Source organism: Artemia sp. Qi Xiang Cuo, chromosome 7 (genome assembly GCF_049724085.1).
Source record: "Artemia sp. Qi Xiang Cuo chromosome 7, ASM4972408v1, whole genome shotgun sequence".
Lineage (NCBI taxonomy): Eukaryota > Metazoa > Arthropoda > Branchiopoda > Anostraca > Artemiidae > Artemia > Artemia sp. Qi Xiang Cuo.
The window spans coordinates 47,319,605-47,343,958 of NC_142800.1; the positions used below are offsets into that span (position 1 = coordinate 47,319,605).

General features: G+C 36.1%; 1 protein-coding gene across 1 annotated transcript in view; it reads left to right on the forward strand.

Moving 5' to 3' along the window:
- LOC148950348 (uncharacterized) overlaps positions 1–18,170 on the forward strand; it is a 32,550-nt gene extending 14,380 nt beyond the window's left edge. Inside the window, exons 2-3 of the mRNA XM_089091843.1 lie at positions 6,573–6,850; positions 18,027–18,170. Of these exons, the coding sequence (XP_088947969.1) occupies positions 6,573–6,850; positions 18,027–18,140 (392 nt within the window). The 3' untranslated portion in view covers positions 18,141–18,170. The remainder of the gene's footprint in view (positions 1–6,572; positions 6,851–18,026) is intronic.
- Positions 18,171–24,354: the final 6,184 nt, after the last annotated feature.

Below are 24,354 nucleotides of genomic sequence, written 5' to 3' on the forward strand. Positions count from 1 at the left end.
GGATTAACAGTCGTTAAAAATTAATGTTAGTAAAAAGGTATTATCCCTATGTCATCTTCAGATGCAGAGAATACATCCTTAAAATTCGATAATAATTCGCAAAATTTTTTCTTAAGTTCCAAGTCCGTAATATGATCCATATTAAATTTGTTTAAAAATTGCGATTTGGTTAATGGATATTTGTTATTTGAAGTTTTGATACCGTTAACTAGGTTTCTTTTAGAATTTTCCCATGTATTTAAATCATTCTCCGTTAAAACTTGGATTTGAACTAGACACGTCCCCTTTTTAATTGTAATTGTATCATTTTCGTGATTATTAGTTACCCAAATAAAACCTTCTCCTTTGTCATAAGATATAATCTGTTCCTCGCATAGCAGATTTTCGGGTATTTCAGATGGGGTCGCAAACCATATTTCTGATTTGCTGATTACTGGCTCAATCATCTGAGATATTTGAATTTTTTGCATCGTTTTGGGATGGACTTTTGTTTTCCTTATCGCGAATCCGTAATATTTCTCTTTATTTTCATTGTTTATTAGATCTCGTTCAAGTGCACATTTGTCTCAATTGCTGGATTAGGACGACAGTTTTTTTTTTTTTTTTTTTTTTTTTTTTTTTTTTTTTTTGCCAAGTAATTACCTCTTAAACATAATATAATAAAATTTGTCATAAACGTCATATTGGCTCTTTTTGTGTTTAGGCCAATTGAACCTTTTGCACTCAATTTCTAGCCTGTCACACTTGTTAAATTGGGATCATCGGTGTTCCTCGGTCACCTAATATACAGAGGCAAAATATTAAATACATAAGAGTTTATGATACTAATTTTTACACCTGAGTCAATCAAAGCGTTAAAATAAACATTTTCTACACAGACATCATTAAATATAGGTAACTTGTTATTAATATAACTACAAGAAGGCACTAATATTGTCTGGGACCTATTGAATAATCCGGGCACCCTCTGGGTCCAATTTATATTTCTGAGGGGCCTGAAACGTTTCCTTGAGGATTTATTTCATGTGTCGGTGCATGTAATAGATATTCAGACGTATTAGGTTCCGTAGGCATATTTAATTGATTCATGTCTGTCTGTCTTCTCCGTGTGTTATTATGGTAACGTGGATGTCTCGTGTCAGTGCCGTTTGCTGGCGCTGATTGCAAATGCCGTTGGTTTACAAAATTTTCATTTCTTGTTGGCGAACTTTTGTGATTTCTATATGGCATTCTTGCATTATATTGGTCTTGGCCAGTATTTTGGTTTTCAAATCGGTAATTAATTTTTCTGTTGGGGGGAGGGGTATAAAAATTTTGTTGGTACGCATTGTAAGGTACTGATTGGCGCAATCTTCCCTGGCTATAGCCTATTGCACGACCGGTGCTAAAATTTGTTGTTTCGAACAAATGGTTGCCGTAATTTTGCGTATTACCGACAACAACTCTTGGTATGTGATTGGGGAAATAATAGCACTCGCGATATGGACAACACTATTACAATTATAGCACCTTATTAATGTAGGGTTATTTCCGTAATTAGATTTTTAGATAGGCTGAAAATATAATGTTTTCTGCCTAGCGGTTTCTTGCGTTTTCTTTTTTTGTGGTATTGGGGAGTTATCTCTTGAGAAGAAATTGGGCGATGCCTGATCACCCTTGAAGGTTAGGTTTGCGTTTGAACCGCCTAGGCTATTTATTTTTGCTTTACTATGATTAGCGACCATCGTATCAACTTCGATCAATTTCTCTACCTCCTGAACTGCAAGATCCAACGTCCGAATATTTTTGGATATTACCACTCTATATAGTTTTGGGGGTAGCCCTTGAAAAAAGGTATTTAGTATGACTTTTTCATACAGTTGTCCCGAACCACTTCCGTATTTTGCCTCTACAGAATTGCGTAAATTATCAAGGTATTCTCTTATATTCTGTGAAAAATCAAAAATCACTGCTTCGTGTTTTAATTTATTTATGAAACTGGTGTCTATAAACCTATTTTCGAATGCTTTTAACAATTGATCAACCGTATTTATTGGCAAGCTGGCGTCGTCGCCTAAAGTATGTTCAATCTGCTTAAAAAAGGTTAAGGCCTGGCCTTTTAATCGTAGCAGGAGCATGTCGACTAACGCTTCTAGCTCTGTTTTTGTCAGTTGTACAAACTGGGTCAATTGGATATTAAATTTGTCAATATCTGATTGACAATTGTACTCCGGGATGGATTTCGCTATTTCTATATTTTTCGCGACCAATATCTGCACTATTAATTTTTCCTCTAAATCTTCAGACATTTTTTTTTGCGTTTATATCAACTTAAAATAAATTTATTATTTTACTTAACCTATTTTGGGGGAGGCTATTATATCTTATGAGATATTAGGGCTTTTCTGTCGTAGCATAATGGTTATAGGCTTAATCACTTTACTTACATGTCTGTATCCCTCCAATAATTAAATTCAAATTACAAAATTTATAGCGTAATTAGTCCGCAAGTATTCCTCCAATTTCTGACCGTGCTATTTGTAGCGATGGAAATTTATTTATTTGTAGGTGTGAAGAATTAGTATCTGGATCTGACGTATTCTTACTAGTCAGAAACAAAACCTGGCTTTCTCAATAAATCAGATATGAATGGCATAGGTTTATTTTTCTATTATTACTTCTTATAGTTGAACCGGCCGCTGTAATTTTTCCAATATACATATTAATCGAATTGTATTTTAATGCTGATTTTGAATATTTTTAAATTATTTCGTTTGACTTAGTCCATCAAAAGTTATGAGGAATTAAGAATTATTGAACTAGAAATTCAGAAATTCTGACGTCTCAAAACTTTTTTTCCACGGCACGATTATATCTGACTTTCGAGACACAAATACTTATAGGCTAATAGGGGTTAGAAACGTTTTTCCAAGCTGTGGTGATGACAACTTTTGGTATTTGTAGGGATGAAAAAATGTGGTCTCTTTTTTCTCGAGCTATCTGGAGATCCGATTCCCTGGGAGCGTTTACCTTAGAGACATGCGAACTAATTACCTATTATCAGACCATATGCAGACACATAAAATGAAATAAACACAGATAAAAAAGGCAATAGATTTATTGATCTTACATACTTAGGTGCACAGCAATGGGTCACTTCAAATGACAATAGCGGTGACAACGATGGAAGAATAAGAATTTTGTCTGAATGATCTCGTCTCTGATCTACTAATCATCTTAAAAAGCACTTCTACCCCACTATCAAACATAGCTTTTCAGTCTTGCGCTGTAAGAACTGGCTCACCATTGGCCCGAGTGGACCAAGGATGTGAACCCGTCGTCCAATGAATTGTTTTAATTATTTCTGATGCTTCAATCGTTCACACGGCTCTTATAGTTTAAACTTCCTTAGAAATATTGTACGTAGCATATTTTTATTACTCACTCTCTTAGTGAAATCTAAAGCTTGGATAGCGCCGTTCTTTGTCTGGGGGTGACTGCACTTTTTCTCTTTGCTGATTGAGGACTTTTCATTTTTGAAACTAGATTTAACTTAATTAGAGGAAGTCGGAATTATCTTTAGAGAGAAGGGACTTTATTTAAATATATCGCATTATGCTCATGGTACAAAACGCCTTCTCATAAGTTATAAACCCCCCTTAATAAGTTATGTCATAGGGCATAACTTACAACGCCTACCCTTAGGCCCTGGTGGGCCGTGTTGACACCGGAGTTTTCTGTTATCAGAACTTTTAACTATTTTAACAAAATGAGTATCTCAAAATTTGTATCTGATGCATTTAGGGCGTGGAGCAGGGAGAGGGGCTAGTTGCCCTTAAATCTCTTTTGACTCTTAAAAAGTGAACAAGAACTTTCAATTTTCAATCAAATGAGCCCTCTCTAGAGTTTATACGAGCATCCCTTCGATAAGAAACAATATGAAGGATTCAGAGAATCTTTAAATTGCAACCGTTTCCCTGAGCACTTGGGGGAGTTGTAATCCTCAAAGAACTAATTTACAGAACTTAAAACTACGTTTAATAAAATGGCTGTCTTAAAATTTTGATTGGATGTGTTTGGGGAAAAGGTGGGCGTTAGAGGGGGGTTAGTTGCCCTCAAATCACTTTCGACTATTACAAAAGGCACTAGCCCTCGGAATTTCCAATCGAATGAACCTTTTTTGGAGTTTCTACGACACCGCCTTCTATAAAAACCTTATATGGCCCCAGGTCATAACTTAAAACCCTTGCCCTGAGGGTTGTGGGGGATTGCCCTCCTCAAAAATATATTTTCTATCTGGAAATCAACTACGCTGAAAAAATGGTTATCTCAAAATTTTGATTGGATGTTTTTGGGGTAATGATGGGCGTGGGGGGGCTAGTTGCCCTCCATTCACTTTTGACTATTTAAATGGGCACTAGCCCTTTAATTTCCAATCAAATGAGCCTGTTTTGAAGTTTCTACGACAACGCCTTCTATAAAAACCTTATATGCCCCCAGGGCATAACTTAAAACCCTTCCCTGAGGGTTGTGGGGGATTGTCCTCTTCGAAAACATGTTTTCTATCTGAAAATCAACTATGCTGAACAAAATGGCTATCTCAAAATTTTGATTGGATGTGTTTGGGGGAATGCTGGGCGTGGGGGGGCTAGTTGCCCTCCAATCACTTTGACTACTAAAAAGAGCACTATCCCTTTGAATTTCCAATCGAATGAGCCTTTTTTGAAGTTTCTACGACAACGCCTTCAATAAAAACCCTATTTGTCCCCAGGGTATATCTTAAAACCCTTGCCCTGAAGGTTTTGGGGGAGTGATCCTCCTCAAAACATATTTTCTATCTGGAAATCAACTACGCTGAACAAAATGGCTATCTCAAAATTTTGATTGGATGTGTTTGGGGAAAAGCTGGGCTTGGGGGGGGCCAGTTGCGCTCTAATCACTTTCAAGGATTAAAAAGGGCACTAACCCTTTGAATTTCCAATCTAATGAGCCTTTTTTGAAGTTTCTACGACAGCGCTTTCTATAAAATCCTTATATACCCCCAGGGCATAACTTAAAACCCTTGCCTTGATGGTTGTGCGGGAATATCCTCCTCAGAAACGTAATTTCTATCAGGAAATCAACTACGCTTAACAAAATGGTTATCTCAAAATTTTGATTGGATGTTTTTGGGGAAATGATGGGCATGGGGGGGAGCTAGTTGTCCTCCAATCATTTTCGACTATTAAAAAGGGCGCTAGTCCTTTAATTTCCAATCGAATGAGCCTGTTTTGAAGTTTCTACGACAACGCCTTCTATAAAAACCTTATATGCCCCCAGGACATAGCTTAAAACCTTTGCCCTTAGGGTTGTGGAGGAGTGTCCGCCGCAAAAATATATTTTCTATCTGGAAATCAACTACGCTGAACAAAATGGCTATCTGAAAATTTTTATTGTACGCGTTTTGGGAAATGATGGGTGCGGGGGGGGGGAGGGGGCTAGTTACACTCCAATCACTTTCGACTATTATACCCTCAAAATTTTACCCAGTTTGAAGGCCTTACTAGGACAAGATTTGAACAATGGAATTCATGATGCATGCAAATAGAAGTTGATTCGGCTGTCTATCTCCATTGTAATGGACAGAAGCATCGCGGCAAGGGACAAGGGCAGCATGGACGCCCCTAAGGTGAATTCCAGGGGTGGGGGCTTACCTGGTCTAATTGGAACTTTTAATACTATATGAGAAATCTCAAAACAAAATTATAAACAAAAGGTATCATCATTCAGCCAGGAGGGGGCTGGCGCCCCCTCCTGCCCCTCTTATGGGCGCCCATTAAGGACAGCAACCTAAACTTTTTAGATTTATTTGAAGGTAAACGAGAATTTATTCTCGTAACGAGAATCTATTATAATTAAACGAGAATCTATTATAATTTATTTGAAGGTAAAAAGTCCAAAAATACACTGAACCCGAGGAATAAAACAGAGTAATTTCTGCGGAATCTCAGAGTTCAAAATTTCGATCCAATTTTAATACAAAACACAGAAATGAATATTAAAATGACAAAAGGGGTCTTCGTAAATACCAAATTTATAAATAAATCATCAATTCTAAATGGGAGTTTTAGATCATGAAAGACGCAAGCTTTCATGAAAGACGTGTCTGTCTCTAGCTTTTCCTCTTTTACCTAGTATGACTGGATATAAGTTACCAGTCCCTTGGTGTAACTAGAATGCTATTCTTAAGATGGTTCAAACTATTGCCTGGAGAATGTGGTCCAGCTAAACTTTTCTAATGTGCAGAGAAAAGAGCTTATTGCATAATGATGATTGCTTAAAGATCATGTATTTTTTAACGACAGAAAAATGTCGATTTGGAAATAAATAGCAATTTTGAAGTAAAGAATATTGATAATGTAAATGTGTTACGCTTTTTCAAACAACCTTGCCAACATTTTCATGAAATAAAATCCAGTTTAAAAGAAAAGCTACCCCGCGGGATTCGTGCCTTCTGCCCTTTTCTTGCTAAGCCGCTGTATACCACATCTTTATTCAAGGAGTTTATTCTTACTGAATACGAAACGCCAAGTGGAATATTGTTCGTTTTTCAGATGAAACCGGTGTTCTATTCTTACAAACCAATCCAGTTGTATCCAGTGCTGGAGCCGTTAGTGATCTTGGCTCTTCAACAGCGAGTATAGTTACTCCTACGAACTCTGCCCGCGATAGAACTGTAACTGAAGTTATTTGGCAAGATTCAGTTTCACATAAAAATTTGTCTCGAGCGGCGTCGCAAAAGAGTATCATTGAAGCTGTACCAATGATGACACCCGGCAAGTCCATAAATTCCTGGACGCATGATCGTTTATCAAGAAGACCTCAATCACAGGTATTTTGAAGTTAATTTAGTTGAACTACGGAAAACTCCCCGCACTCAAGGGAATATCTCAAACGAATACTTTTATTGAGATATCTTGAAACACTTTTGTTTGCTTCATTTAGCTGAAATGGAAAAAGATACTGTGTTTTCATGGACAATCTCGCAGGAGATTGATTTCAATTACAAATTCTGCGAAAGATTACACAAGTTGTTCTTTAAGCTAAATTTCGTTTACTAATAAAGCATTACTAAACAATATGTATTTAGAGGAAAAATAACTTCTCAACTAAATGTTCCGACCTGCCCATGAACTTGGTAAAACAAATTGTTCTAGTGGAGTGCCAGGAACAAAGTTTCCCAAGACTGGTTATAAGTATGAACTAACTACAAAACCAATGCATACACCTTTCCTTGTTGTTCGAGGAAATACACCTTTCCTCATACACCTTTCCTCATAAGTTCGGCAATCATATCTGACTTAAAACATGTCTAGGAAGCATAAAAGTAAATTATTTTTGTTGTTTGTTATATGCGCTATGATTCAAAGTATATATTCTTTGTTTCCTGCCTTTCTTGTAATTATGTCTTAGAGTTCTCCCCCCCCCCCCACCAACCTTATAAATGCTTAAAGATGATACTATCATGAAAAAAAAACTGAACTAAAGGTTTTAAATGCTGTTTATTTTCGAAATTTAACTTTTCTTATCAAGTAGGCTATTCCTATAAAATCGGAACAAAAAAAGCACTTCTTCCCTTTCTGACTGAATTGATGTTACACCTGTATGTATTTTATTGTGTAAATTATTTTGATGGTATATCCCACTGTCTCATTAATTGATTTAACCGTTTTAATCAAAGAACCAAGAGTAGTGACTGGTTTTCTGTTTTGATGCCAATTTGTTCGCTATTTTTCAAGTTTTTATATCTAATATTAATGTTAATTCTGAGGTATATATCAATAAATATCTTCAATCAAGAGTGAGTATGAAACACATTTTATAATTTACAATTTCGAACTTTCTGGGTTTCCTTAATTTTGTCTTAGTACAAATTATTGTATTAATTTTTGCTGGTGACTGAAAAATAATAATTTTTTCATAATTATAAAGTTTGTGTCGAATCAATATAATTTGCCTATACATTGTACTCTGTTCTATAGTAATGCCAAGAGACAGGTTGTATCCTAAACTGCCAAGACAAAATCACTACTTGCTATTCAATCAGGCCGAAATCCTCACTAAACAAGTAAGATATAGTTACCATCAGGGTTGCCACCCTGACCTGGAAGAATTGACTAAATCGGACAGGAAAAATTTACTAGATCGCATCTGTTTTTACTAAATGCATGAAAATTTTTTTACTAAACCCGCACCATCAAGCATCGATTTTTACTATAGGAGGATAATCAACACAGAAAGCTGATTTTGTCGAGGTTTAGACGCCCGAAGTGAAGTTTCTGTTTATGAAAATAGATGACTGCTTGTCTGTCTCTGAGACAGACAAGCAAAATTGTAAATTGTGAAACATCCAAGCAAAAACTGTAAATTGTCATATGTTTATGATAATTTTTTCCCTGAACTCATGTAAAATAAAAAAAAAAGTTTTGTTTACTATAAATCATGACTTTTTACTACTTTTTACTAGATTTCGGGAAATTTACTAGATCCTCTAAATTTACTGAGTTTTTTTTTACTAGATCTAGTAAAATCCTACAGACGGTGGCAACCCTGGTTACCTTACTATTTCAAACTTTCCGTTTTGACAAACAATTGAAAGTTTAAGCTAAGTCATGGCAGAGTAAGGGTAACTCATAACAAAAGAAGATATGGCCTGTAAAATTATTCTCGTGAATATTCATAGAAGATGCAATGATAATTTTTTATAGCGTGAACCGGATAGTGTAAATCATATTAGTGTGCTTGGTATAGCAGTGGCGTTAGTTGGTGTGGTGTAGAGTATATTGCCCCCTATATTTTTATTGAAAATAAAAATATATTGAATTGACGTCACTGTCAATTTCTGGGTAATTTGACATCTATCACATAAAATGAAAACAAATATTTTGTTTGTAATTTTAAGATATTTCTACGTGACTATTGATATTCTATCAAGGGACAATCGTTTATTGAAACCTACCCTGTCCTAAGCCTGACAGGCCTGTTTCAAGAAAACGTATCCTTTGTTAATGAGCGTTTATTTGAAGCTGGATGTATCTTCTTAAGGTACGTCACGTTTTGTTGTTGATCCGTGAAATATGTTGTTTTTTTATATAATTATTAAGAGATTAGCTCCATTGTTGCTCAACATTTCTAATTTAAATAGAAAAACTTGAATCCCACAAACAACTGAATTTGTCTTTCAGGCTTAGCATGTTACAATGAATAAATATATATTTGCTTTGTGTCGCCCTGTTCTTGATATATGATAAGATCTGCTTCTATTATGCTCTGCTTACTATTCGACAAAATTTACTCCCCCCCCACCTTTTACGAAATAGATACTGGGCTCATGGCAAATGCCAAGTACTTGTGGAGCGTGGTCAAAAATGCAAATTGTTGAAAGTATATTTCAAGCCTGCCAAATTGGATCACTTTTAATGAGCGCGACCCGAAACAAGCAATATTTCTTCAAGAAATTGTTTGGGTAGAACAACTGAATCATGTGGTTCTAGGAATTTTCCCCCCCCCCTCCCGGAAAATACACCCCGTGGAAAATGTCTCCCGGAAAGTATCTCCCCGTGGAAAATAAGGCTTGCCAAATTTAAGAATTTATTTTTTTTATTTAAATTTTATTTAAGGCACAAATAACATAAGCTTTGATGAGCGATCATCATAAAACACTTCAATGAAACACTAGCCTACATTAACCTAATAATAGTACTTAATACTTGGAAAACGGTCATTGAAAAAAAAAAACACTTAAAACTTGGAAAAAAACACTTAAATGAAACATTACATTTACTTTATACATGTTTTTTTTTTTTTTTTTTTTTTTTTAGTTAAAAAAATTTCCAGATACCTCGCTATTCTTCTGTAATTTTTACTGGCCATACCTAGAAAGAATTGTTTTCTGACTTTAAACTGTCCGAATACTTAACCCCCCCCCCTACCCCACCCCTTATGTGCAAATATATGGCGAAATGTAGAAGTTGTTGTAGAAGATGCAAATACAGTATCATTTCCTAAAGAGGCAAACAATGTTCATACTCAAGGTATTAGTCAGTCCCCCCATCCCTTACCTAAGTTTACTTCAACATCCTGCCCCCCAAAAGATTCATCCAAAAGTTGCCAAGAATGGCAGCTTATCTCACAGTCAGTCACTTAATTGAGGTTAGTAATGAACCTGAGGAAACCAAAAATATTCTCAAGAAGAAAGCTATCACCAAACTCCTAGTTGATGACATCTTGCAAACAGCTATAGCTCAACTATCTTCCATCAAAAAGGACATACATTCCACATCGAAGCTAGTTAAGCCCATTGACTCAACTGAAAATCAAATCGGTGCCTTTGCCCTAGTCAAAGGCAAGAAATCTAAGAAAAAAACGGCAAACTTTCCATCCCAGTCCAAAATTACCAGCAATGATAATTCGTCAGCTGAAGAAGAATTTCAATATTCAAATGAAGCAAATGATGAAACTTTGACCACAATGGATGTTTAAATGTATGCTATGCAAGATTTTACGTTTCTCACGAAATTATCACTGTGCAATAATGGTTCAGGTTTTTTTTCAGGTTCATACATTTTTATTAACAAAAAAAACAACTCAATGTGACAACAAGTCGAACTAAAGAAAGAAGATGCTTGAAAAGCGACTGGTTGGATATCATGCATGCCAAATCATCAAACCAATTAAAATGAAAAAAGGGTAAAACAATAATAATAACTGAAAATAATGATAAATATATAATGGCAAAAAATATAAAAAAAAATAAAAATAAAATATCTACAAAAAAAATAAAAATAAAAATAAAAGCCTTCTCTCGAACCATTAAAACAACCAAATTCCTTAAAATAAATGATTTTTAATACGGGTTTTAAGTTGCGGCACAATTTCAGCTTGACGAACAGAATCTGGGAACGAATTCCAAACTGACGGGCCCATGTGTCTGGTCACTTGACTCGCTCTGGTTGTGTTCCGTGGCTCAGATGCAAGACTATCCGCACTCCTAGTCGAATAATCGTGACAAAACGAATTAGGCTTAAAAATATTCATAAAAAAATCTGGTGCAAAACCATTCAGACACTGAAATACAAAAACTCCAATTTGATAATCCCTTATTTCACCAACCTTTAAAATTTTAAACTTTATAAAAAGTGATTCAGTGCTATCAACACCACGATCATACCTTCCAATCAACCTTATAGCCTTATTCTGCAGAACTTGAACTCTTCTAAAATTGCAACTACAATTACTCGCCCAAATCAAACAACCATAATTTATATAAGGCGCTATTATGGAAAAAAACAATAAAAGCAGAATTTTTAAAGGTAAAAAATTTTGAAAACGGTTCAGAACTCCAAGGCCTCGCGCCAGCTTGCATGCTATGATGTCGCAGTGTTTTCTCCAACTCAAGTTTCGATCCAGGATGAATCCCAGATATCGGATCTCTTCAACTTGTGATAGCGGTAGGCCATTGTAAATAATGACACCAGGGAGAGTGGGAGCAGAACCAGTCCTCGTAAACATCATAAAATTAGTTTTTGATGCATTGACGCTAAGTAGGCTAGCACAAACAAATTCACGTAGGCCATCCAGCGCCTTATTAGCCTTGAACAAGAGCTCTTGCAGCGACTTTGCTGCAATCACTAAAGCCGTGTCGTCAGCAAAAGAAGTAACTGAAGCTCCGGGAATGTAGACTCTCATTGTGTCTACAAATATCAGGTACAGGAGAGGGCCAAGAACTGAGCCCTGTGGAACACCACACTTTATGGGAAACGGCTGAGAAGATTTGTTACTCAAAGTCACTCTTAGCTTCCTTTCACTTAAATACGATTCAAACCAATTTAAAACACTACCCTTTATGCCTAAATAAAACAGCCTTTCTAATAAAATCTTAAAATCAACAGTGTCGAAAGCTTTTCTAAAATCAATAAAAACGCCCATGCACTGCTCGCCATTCTCAAGTGCTGAGTTAATATTTTCCAGAAGATGCTGGACTGCCTGCGTCGTCGAATGTCCTTTCCGGAAGCCAAATTGACCATCGTGTAAAACACCAATTTTCATCAGATACTCATAAAGCCGGTGATGAACAATCTTTTCATAAACTTTTGAATTAATCGGGAGAATTGATATTGGTCTCCAATTAGATATATCAGTTTTGACTCCACCTTTGTGCAACGGTACAACTTTAGCTATTTCAAGCGCACTCGGAAACATCCCCTTTTCCATAGAAATATTGATAAGGTATACGAGGACAGGAAGCAAATAAACCAGAACCGACTTGAGCGTTCTAAGGTTCATTCCATCAACTCCTGCACTGTTTGACTTAATCGTGCTAACAATTTTGCGTACCTCCTCTTCAGTAAAATGCTGGAAATTCATTTCGAAACCTCTTCCTCGCTCATCCACAAAACTGCTTGATTCGAAAACATGGGAGCTCCTTGCTTCTTCTTGAATCTTGCAGCCAATTTCAGAGAAATATTGTCCAAATGCGTTGCAGATTTCCTCAGTTTCTTCCAAGGTCCTATTATTTAGTACAATTTTTGGCTCCGATGGCTTCATAGGGCCTTTTAGAAGATCATTCACAACTTGCCATGTTGCTTTGGGGTTACCTTTACTTTCTTCAAATACATTTGTAAAATATGCCTTCTTTTTTTCCTTCTTAGGGAATTTGCCCTATTCCTTAGCTCTTTATACATCACATGGAGCTCATTATTCTGCGGATGATTCAGATGCTCCTCACACGCCTGATTTCTCATATTAAACAGATTCAGCAGATCATCATCACACCATGGTTTTCTTGGTTTATTCTTTCTGGGGTTTGTTTCTTTAAGCGGACACGTCCTATCATAAACATTCGACACTATTTGGTTAAACTTTTCAAATGCTTCCAACGGATGATCTTCATTCAGTACTGTTTCCCAGTTAATAACACTAATTTGTTCTTCAAATTTTTTCAGATTAACTGGCTTCAGTTCACGCATTGGTATTTTATTCTTTCTGTTATGTTTCTTCACTTCAGAATTCAAATGCAATACAACCGGAAGATGGTCAGAGGCTGGGCTTATAACAACAGAGCAGTACGCTTTACTTAGTATCGCTGAAGACACAAACACATTATCGATGAGCGTTTCCGAATGATCCGTGATTCTCGTGATTCAATGTTGTTTTTAACTATTACGATGACCAAAATAATTTGCACAACAACCCCTTAGCTAGCCCTGATAGCCCCTTAAGCCATATTAACTGTGAATATCTCGACACTTTTGATTTTGTAAAAAATGTAAAACCTAAGCTAATGGAAGAGACCAAACTTAATATAATCTGCTTTAACATCAGAAGCATAAGAGATAAGTGGACTAATTTTAAAGATTTAATTTTAATTAACGGTTACTGCCCTTTCGACGTAATTGGAATAACGGAGACCTGGCTTTCAGAAATTGATGATACCAATTAATTTTCCCTCCCTGGCTTTCAAGCTACTCATATTGAAAGAAAATTAACCAAGTCCTCTGGTGGCATTTCTCTTTACATCTGGTCAAGTCTAAAATTCACCAGGCTATTACACTGTGAATCCTTATTCTTTCAACCTATAAATAATAGATGCATTTATTCAATAATTGTTGATATAAGTGTTGACGAACCACCCTCATTTCCGACGCCTTTCTTTTGTAATCTTTTTGACGACTTTTCTAGTTTTATTAATTTACCACAAAAGAAGGCAATAGTTTTTGGGGACTTCCATTGTAATTTACTAATTGTTAGCAATAATAATGATTGTGATACCTTCTTTGAAACATTTACCTCAAGTGGTCTTCTTCCCACAATCCTTTTTCCTACTAGAGTTGATCCTATGAGGTCTACCGCTACTGTAATTGATAACATTTTTGTATCCACTTCCCTGGGAAACCACCTGTCCTCCAAAATAATATTCTCTGACCTGTCAGACCACTTTCCAATCGATCTCTCCCTACCCTTCCAACCAACTACTAAACATCTTAGAACTAATACCCCTACGTCTAATAGAATATATAATATTGTGAATATGAACCGGTTCACGGATCGTTTGAAATCTTTTGACTGTTCCAAGGTTTTGGATTGTCAGGATGTTAATTCAGCCACAAATGGTTTTACACAGGGACTGAGTAATCTTATCAGTTCAACCTTTCCAGTCTGTAAATCAAACCGAAAAGCTACCTATATACACCCCTGGATGTCCAATAGCCTGATAATCTCTTCATACTGTAAAAATGACCTATATAAGTTAGCCTGCAAAACCAGTAGCGGTATTGACCTAACTAATTATAAAAAATAAAAAAACTTATATACCAAACTCATCCGTGAAGCAAAAAAAAAATATTATTATTCAAAAATCACTCACTGCGAAGGGACCTTGCAAAAAATTTGGTCAACAATTAATGAAATTCTTTAAAAAAAAAGGAATTCAAGATCTATACCTATTAACCTTAAGGACATCAGTGGCAGAATAATTGACTCAATTTCAATACTGGATGCTTTTAATAATTATTTTACCAATATCCCAAATGCTGACTCCTGTTCCCCCTCCGAGTCAGTACACCCTAGCAAGAATCCCAGATCCATGTTTTTCTCACCAACTGATAGTAATGAGGTGCTTCAAGTTATCGAATCTCTCTCTAATAGTAGTAAAGCTGACTTCCTTGGGATAAGTAATAAGCTTCTTAGAACTGCAACTTCCTATGTTTGTGAACCCATTGTGCATATAGCAAACCTGTCTATGATCAATGGAGTCTTCCCAGAAATATTTAAATCAACAATTATTATCCTGATTCATAAAAAAGGCGATCCGTCTGAGATAAGTAATTGTCGTCCAATCTCACTTCTCCAAATCCAAATCTCCAAATCCAAATCTCACGTATCCAAAGTGCTCGAGAGAATTATCTTCCGACGTCTTTCTTCCTTTTTATTTGGGATTCATCCTTCAGATTCGTTGATTTCTTCTCATCAATATGGCTTCCGTTCCAAATTTTCAACTGCTCATGCACTAGTCGACGCCACACAGTTCATCCGTTCCCAACTTGACCTTAAAAATACTGTAATTGGGTTATTTCTGGATTTTCCTAAGGCCTTTGACATGATTGATCACAGTGTTTTATTAAGTAAACTCAAGAACATAGATTCGTGGAATTTCTTTCTCATGGTTCGGCTCTTATCCCTCTGGTAGAGTACAGAGTGTGAGTCTGGGCGGCATGACCTCGCATCCTCTACCTGTCCGCAGGGGCATCCCGTAGGGCTCTGTTCTTGGTCTAATACTTTTTCTCCTTTAAATTAATGATTTGGTTACAGGCCTGGGTCCATCAGTGCACCCAGTAACTTTTGCTGACGATACCAACTTTTTCATCACCGGCCCTAATTTACCATCCGTCGTCACCTCTGCTCAAATTCTTCTGAATAGAGCACAGGAATGGTCTCTCGTTAACTGCATGACCATTAACAGCAAGAAAAGACAGGTTGTATTATTTCGAACCCCTTACAAAAAAAAAATGAAGCTCAGCAAGCACTTGGCCTAAAATATTCCACCAATCTCCTCCCGCAGGTCGAAGTTGCCAAGTTTCTTGGTGTCCACAAAGACTCCTCCCTATCATTTGCAACTCATGTATCCTACATTAGAGCCATAATCTTGCGACAGGTAAGTATGATTAATCATGTGAATAATTTTCTTCCCACTGATATCCTTATCACCCCTTATTAGCGCCAGATTTCAGCACGTTACGGACTCGATGACCCCTTCGTCGTGATCGCGACCAGGACGGAAAAGTTTCTGAAATCTTTAGACCCAACGCATAGTATGTTTGAAGCTATAGTCAGTAATGTGTAATGGTTGTATTTTTTTGTAAATTTTTTCGCCATTGTTTTTTTTTTTTTTTTTTTTTTTTTTTTTTTAGTTATTGAAGTATTAATTTAATTTTTTCGTTTTTTCGATGTGTTTTTTTGTTTTCTTTTCATTTTTTCTCTACTCCATTTTTACTGTTTTGTATTGCTAAAGATGGGTAATAAAAATCATTCATTCATTCATTACTCTTTTATTTACCCATATATCTCATACTGCGGATCTGTTTGGGGAAACACTTATCCTTCAGTTACCAATGAATTAAAATCTGCCCAAAACCGTGCCATCAAAGCAGTTTTTCGGCTGCTCCGACTATATCCCACCCAGGACTTGTTCTCCGATTTTGGTATTATTCCTTTTGAACAAATCATTAAAAAATTAAATTTATCCCTTGCAGACTCCGCTTACAATAAAAACCTTCCTTCCCAATTATTATCTTATTTTAATTGCAATAATTCTGAAGGCCTATGTCTCCGTTCATCCAACCGTTCCTTAATTGTCCCCAAGTGTGTCTTTAGATCCGCCCAGCGATCTCCCATCTATATATCTATTCTTCAATGGAATATAATACCCTCCAGTATCGAGCTATCCACACGTTTTCTCACGCTGACTAATATTTTTACTACAATTTGATATTATAATTATATAAATTTTTAATAAATTTTCTTTAATTTACACTTTTTTTCTCTTTTTTCTTTTTTTTTTCTCTCTTGTTCATTCTAAATTTTGTTTTTTTATGGTCATCAAAAATTTAGCTTCAAGGATACTGTTAATTATTGTTGAAATGTTTTATATTTTTTTATTTAAATAAAATTATTTAAATTTAAAATTGAAATAAAATATATAATATATTTAACATATATTCTGTCACTTTTCTTTGTCTTGTCTCGCGCGAAGCTGAAAAATCTAACGAATACCCCGTTTAGTTATTGATTTTTACTCAGAGTAAACTTGAGTGAGTTGTATATAGTACACAAGAACCACAACTACTTACACCTACGGGCATTAAAAAAAAAACTCAAATAAAATTCTCAAATTTTGAATGGCGTCTGTTCCACATGGGGGGGGGGGAGGTATTTAAGGGGGTGTAAATGAGTGTGACCGTTGGAATAAATAAAATAATTATTTATATGTATATATACAAAAAAAAATTAAATAATAATAGCGAGGTATCTGGAAATTTTTTTAAATGAAAAAAGAAAAATAAATACAAGTATAAATTATATTTAATTTTTAATTTAATTTTTTTTTAAAATTTTTAAGTGTTTTTTTTTCAATGAACTTTTTTAAAATTATTAATTAATATTATTAGTTTAATGTGATTTTCCAGTTAAGTGTTTTATGATTATCTCTGATCAAAGTTTATGTTATTTGTGACTTTCATTGATTTTAATATGTTCATGGTCGTATATTTGGCTTTAATATACACTTCTCTATCCATATGTCTAATATGCAAACTACTTTTAACAAAAACATTTTTCATGCAACCCGCTATACTTTCACCTCCCCCCCCCTAATCTGCACATCTATAGCCCAAATTATTTCTAAAGTAGCGAAGAAAATAACGAAAAAACTGGTGAGTTCTCGAATTTTTCACAGCGTAAACTTGAGTGAGTGGCGCATAATAGATAAGTACGAAAAGGCCTTCCCCCCTAAGGAAATAAAAAAAATTCAAATGCACATCTCAATTTTTGAAAGCCTTATTTTCCACGAGGGGGGGGGGGGTATTTCCTGGAAGGGTAAACGCCGGCCACGGAATAATGCCATTAATTAATTCTAAAGCAGAACCATGCTGCAACACGATTTTGAAAGCTGATATTTACTGTGACTCGATCTTGAAACCTGATTTTGGAGGAAATGCATTTAATGTACTTACTTCCCATCAACAGACAGATTTAAAAAACAAGACACAAGAAAAATGTTGCAAAACATTTTATCAATATTCTTTAAAATAAGTTTTTTCCCAAAGTTACAAAGTTAAACGAAGTTCCCGTTGTTTTTGCTACGCTTTTCTGTAGGACGAAGGAGACTTACCGTCTTAGTTCTATCCGTAATTACGCTACCGAATGAAATAAACGTGTTTATTGTACACGATGAATATATGTTTATATTATAATTGTGTTTACTCCTACTGTCTCTATTGTAACTATCTTAGGAGATTGAAGTGCTTCGTGACTACCATGAAGACGATATCATGGAGACAGGAAGATTTAGCCCAAGTGAAGAACGCCAACCTCTTGTCAGCAGTGACGCCTCAACCCAGGTTTAAGCTCATTACATCCACGAGAGAAGAAGAAGCACAAAAAGTAATCACTAAGTGAATAACGGAAATTTGTCGTGCGCTTTGTTTGTTTTCTATTCTGAAAAATTTGATTTCTCGATACCACTAGGCAAGGGCGCCGTCATGAGTTTTTGATAGAGGTAACAAACCCATGGAGAATTTTTCCTAATAACGAAGGAGTTTAAAAATTTATTTTTCAGGAAACGGTTATTTTTTCAAATATTGAAAATACTTCTAATTTTTGAGAAGCTTTTTTTACACTAAAATGTTCAGAAAAATCACTCAACAACATATCCAAAATCCGCTAAAATCGCCCGCCGGGAAAACTCTCTGGGGCTGCTTAAAGGGGGTAAAGAAATGTTTTTTTTTTTAATTTTTGACATTTGGGAATCTTTGTTTTCACTATAATTTTGATAAAAAATTTCAGATCCACATATCAAAAATCTGCTAAAATCACCCGCCGGTAAAACTCTCTGGAGCTACTTAAAGGAGTTTAAAAATCTTTTTTTCGGCTTTGTTATTTCGGTACGTTCAGAGACTCGAGTTTGGTATAAATCAACTCGCTGAAACCGAAAATGATGTCACTTTTATTGTAACACTTCTCTAACTTATATTAAACTACAAAAAATAAGATTTTAATAGCTCAATTGCAAAAGTAAAGGAAAGTAGCTTTTCTTCCAAAGTTTTACAGAAAGATCACATCAATGGACGCCTGAAATACTTCGAACAGCCTGCCAAAAGAAATAGAGGAGAATATAGAACTAACAGGAGCAGAGAAGTACCTCCCTCATTTTTGCTTCGCTAGTCGTCGGGAACCTGGTTATCTGATGAGAATCAAATTTGTGAAAACTGGACTTTAGAAAAAGAGAGACTAAGCATAGAAGCATAGAAACTTGAATATTCTAGTCTATACGGCTCATTATAGACTAGGTACAGTTAGGTTTCGAAAACACAGGCTGCACAGCGCACACAACAGGATCGCCATCTATCTTCAAAAGTACCTGACTGTTATATCAGCTAGTTTGGCAGACACATTATTATGAGTAAGTAGACTGGATTGACTTGATATGTTGCGGGAACTGGGATCTGTATTTGGATAGTCTTAAACAGATGCTTCCGTACTATGCGGCAGCAGGGCACAACCTGTACGCAAAGTCTGCTCGTCTTCATCTCCAGACTATGGTTGACCTGAAAGAAAACAATCCAGAGCTCTACTCAAGTTTCAAAATCGGTCAGTTTGTTATAAGAAGAAGCGATCGGTACTGGACTGGATTGTCACCGGATCTAGTCATTGAGCAAGCTCTCATGCACAGTTAGGAGGCAACAGGTGGATTAACTCGTGGGCGGGGGATCACAAAAACTGAGCGTCTAATATGGGCTTTTTCGATGCTGACCTGTGCTGAAGTAAATGCCTCAATGCAAGGTCTGATTAGCCTGAGCTACTCAACAAATGAACGACACGTCGAAACGCTCCAGTGGCGGATAAAGAGAGATACTGATGACACGGAGGCGGTCCTAGACTTTTTGCGAACCCTGATTCCGTTCAGAGAACACGGAGGGCTCCTCAACATCGTTACCACGAAACTGCATCAGCCAATGTAGATGCGAACACCGCAAAAGAAGTTGGAGCCCGAATTCCAGACGAAATGATTGGGAAGGCAGCTGATTCATTTTCGTTCCGGAAGAAAGACAAGGCTGTTACAATGGCATCCAAATCAGTTGTTAATATCGATGGTGAACCGGTTCATGTAGATCAAGGGCTTCTGTTCCGGCGCTGGGCTACGGTGGCGAACCGGGAAGAATTCGATCTTCGAGACCTTTTGTCGTATGAGCTTTATACGTATCACCCATCCCTTTTTGGATCCTATGAAGTTCAGCGTCCTGCCGACAAACCATCTCTGTCAAACGCAATTCGAAAGGCGCCAGGGGACCATTCGGATGAGCGCTTAGACTCGTGCCACTATGTCGTTGATGGCGGCTGGCTACTCCAGAAATTGACTTGGCAACCCAACTCTATATTTGACTTCATTTGCGAAAGTTACGTCAAGTATGTCACCACTAGATTTAGAAAAGCTTCGGTAGTTTTTGATGGATATGGCAATGGTACTTCGACAAAAGGTTTGGCTCACCTCAAACGTTCCAGGGGTAAATTGTGCCCAGTGGTAGAATTCACTGGTACAACAAAGTTAACAAGAAAGAAGGAAGAGTTCTTGCAAAACTGCACAAACAAGCAGCGGATAGTTCTAGCGATAGGAGAAAAATTGTCCTCTGCAGGTTGTTCGGCACAAAATGCCTCTGCTGATGCGGATGTCCTGATTGTAACCACAGCCATTCATAATGCAAGAACTCAGTTGACGTGTCTCATCGGCAACGACACTGACCTCCTTATCCTTCTCCTCTATCATGTCACTGCCACCTACAAAGGCATATATTTCAGATCCGAGGCGAAAGCTTCAAACGAACATAAGCTATGGAATATTTGCTCCATCAAAGAAAAACTAAGGGACATGTGTGGTGCAATTCTATTTCTGCACGCGTTCCTAGGCTGTGAAACCACTTCGAGATTACAAGGAATTGGTAAATCTGTCAGACTGTCATTGTACCGGTCCGATCCGTCTTTCCGTGGGGCCGCTAAGGTCTTTATGGACTCGAACGCTACGAAGGACGATCTCATTGTAGCTGGTGAACTAGCTCTTTTGAGAATTTATAAAGGAAAGCATGGAGAAACTCTCGTATCCTTGAGACATCGTCTGTTTTTGGCCAAGCTCGCTTCTTCTTCCGCATTTGTCTGTCCTGATCGGATGCCTCCCACACCCTCAACTGCGAAGTTCCATTCTTTTCGCGTGTATTTGCAGGTAATGGAATGGAAAAGTGAGGCTGCTGCGATGAAATCGAAAAACTGGGGATGGCGACTCTCTGCTGATAATTACATCCCAGTAATGACGGAGAAGAAACCAGCTCCCAAAAGTCTTCTTCAAATTATTCACTAATCAAGTAATTGGGAAATATACAATAAAATCTATTTTCTCAAAGCGATTGCAATATCTTACTTAGTATTGTAGTTTCTATAGCTAGAGAACAGAAAAATCCTAGTCTAGTTAAAAAATTAATGTGCTAAATAATAGATTGCAATCGGATTGAAAAAATAGATTTTTTTGTATATTTAATAGACGTATAAAATTAACCCACAGTCATTAAGTAGGATTTAACATTTGTATTAAGTAAATTTTCAACAAATTTTTTTCCTCTTTAAATTTATCTATTTTAAACATAATTATGGGATAGGAAAAAAAAAGAGAGAGAGGTCATGATGCTGACAAAGAAGAATCAACTAAGCTGAATTGACAGACATATTTTTTACCTTTTTTAAATGAGAGTATTGGGTAGATTTCTATTTCATTTATATACCTTTCCTATATAAAATATAAAGGATATATGCCATATGCTGTAACAAAATAGCAAAGAAAAGATCTAGTTTTGCTTCTGCAAACAAGTTTTCAAAAAGTTCTACGGCCGTTCTTCAAAACAAAATTTGAGCCGTTTGAACACAGAGGTGTGTTTCCACCATCCTAAAAATTGCTCAAACTTTTTGATCAACTATTCATAGAAAAATATGTCTTGTTTAAAATAGAACCACTGAAATATAAGCAAGATTTGAAACAACATTTATAAGTTCAAAACAAGTGTAAAAATTAATCACAAGGCAGTTCAATTATTGCATTAATGAAGAAATTTAGCAAATCAGCTTTTGTAAGTATAGACTTTTGTAAATATACTGGGATTTTATGTGCAGTTTCTGTCAATTTTTTCAATAACAGTCTTCAGTAGATTTCACGACCTATAATCACTAGTAAAAACAATTACGTGACAACTGTTGGGTATGACTGCAGGAGCTCAGATTGAGCCTTTCTGGACCTTTAGGAAAAGAAAACTAGATTTATATTTAAATTGTAAATGAAAACATGGTTGATGTTAATTTTTTTCGTTATTATTACCAGTTCAGGGAGGCAACACTCCGTTTCTGAAAACGTTTGTAATTTGAACAAAAAACGGAAAGAGTTCGCGTTCCTGTTCGTTCAGTATTTTTTGTTTTAATTCAATGTTCTCCTTTTTTTAAATATTGACTTTATATTTTATACTAAATATTAATTTAATTTTGATTTTGAAAACTTTTGCCTTCACTTTATAACATTTTTACAAAATTTTTATTTTAAAATACAACACACTAAAGGCGGTCAACATTAGTCATCGTATTCCTAGTTTTATTCGTCTTAATATTCACTAGTTCTTTAGTCATAGTTTTGTTTATTTGCGAACTTATTGCATCAACCTGAGACCTAGGGTTAGTGTTCCCCCGATGTTCAGTCTGGCGACAAAAATGAAGATATAATACAAAAAAAAACTTAATCTTATAAATGCACGAGCCTTTCAGAGGTCAAGGAGACCAAGTCTACTTTCTTTTAATCTGATTTTAAATTTCTATCGATGTTACTTTACGAGGGTAACTTTAATTGGGGAATTTTGATGTATTTTTTTGAGAATTGATCCCATTATATTATGAAATTCACGAGTTTCAATCTGTCTATTTGTAGCAATATCGCATACAGTGTTTTCAAATGGTGAATCACATTCGGTAACTGCCAAATAAAAATCACTTGGTTTATAGTCATAATAGGCAGTGTCGTCACAACGATGACGTAGAAACCATATTCTTTTGCTGTTCCAACAGTTGAATCGCTGACCCGGCTCCTCCTCCCAGAATAATTTAAATCCACGACGACACCAATCTCGTAGCAATAAACTAAAATCATGTTTGGGATTCTTTCTAATCATGGTTGGGTAAGCATTCTCCCTCTGATCACATTTATCATAGTGACAATTGGAGCACAGGTGTTCTCTAGGGTGAGAGTCACAAATCTCCTCAAGACATGATTTACATCCTTTAATTTGTACTGCATAGCCTCTATGTAATTTACAAGGATTACATAATTTGCACTTTTCACTATTGTCATCAATAATTGTACAATTCTCACATTGAGTCCAACTGCCAAGAGTGTACATGCACAGTGGACATGTATAGAACATTTTTGGTTTCCGATGTCAACTCTCTCACAGCTAGAACGAAACTGTTCGTCCCTGCCGATGGATAAATTCAAGGTGGAGGATACCATATGTAAGCAAGCCTCTGATTGGCTGAGAAAGGGGATGTACCCGAGTCGCTGATTGGCTAAGAAGGATCCATCAAAGCGAGAAAAATCCTGTTTCTCCATTCTCACTGATAAAAACCATAAAACATCCATAAATTGCTGTACTCGTCGCTGTTTTTTAATTCTCACTGACAAAAACCATAAAACAGACATAAATTGATGTTTGTTTCTTAATTCCCCTTTCGTAAATCATTACATTCTCCCCCACCCATTATGTAAATCAAGTTCTCGGGTAAGGTTCGCCTAAAGATCAAAGAAGCCATATTTGTTTCTTAATTCCCCTTTCGTGAATCAATAATTCCCCGCCGATTATGTAAATCCATTTCTCAGGTTAGGTTAGCCTAAAGATCAAATAAGCCATGTTTGTTTCTTAATTCCCCTTTCTTTAATCAATAAGTCCACCACCGAGGATTTAAATAAATTTATATGGTTAGGTTAGCCAAACAACAAAGAAGCAATGTTTGTTTCTTAATTCCCCTTCAGTGACTCAATAATTCCCCTCGATTATGTAAATCACCCCTTTGTCATTACACCTGGACAAACAACAACAAATAAATCCCCCAGGCCTAAAGATTAAAGAAGCCCTAATGTTTCTTAATTCCCCTTTCTTGACTCAATAATTACCTTCCGAGTATGAACATCAATTTTTAGGTTAGCCTAAAGATCAAAGAAGCCATGTTTGTTTCTTAATTCCCCTTTGGGAATCAATAATTCCCTCGCGGATTATGTAAATCAATTTCTCAGGTTAGGCTAGCCAAACATCAATGAAGCCATGTTTGTTTCTTAATTCCCCTTTCGTGAATCAATACATTCTCCCCCACCGATTATGTAAATCACCCCATTTTCATTACACCTGGACAAACAACATCAAATAAATCGACCTTGAAACATCCATCAAAGTGTGAAAAATCCTGTTTTTTCATTCTCACTGGCGAAAAACCATAAAACATCCATAAATTACTGTATTCGTCGCTGTTTTTTCATTCTCACTGACA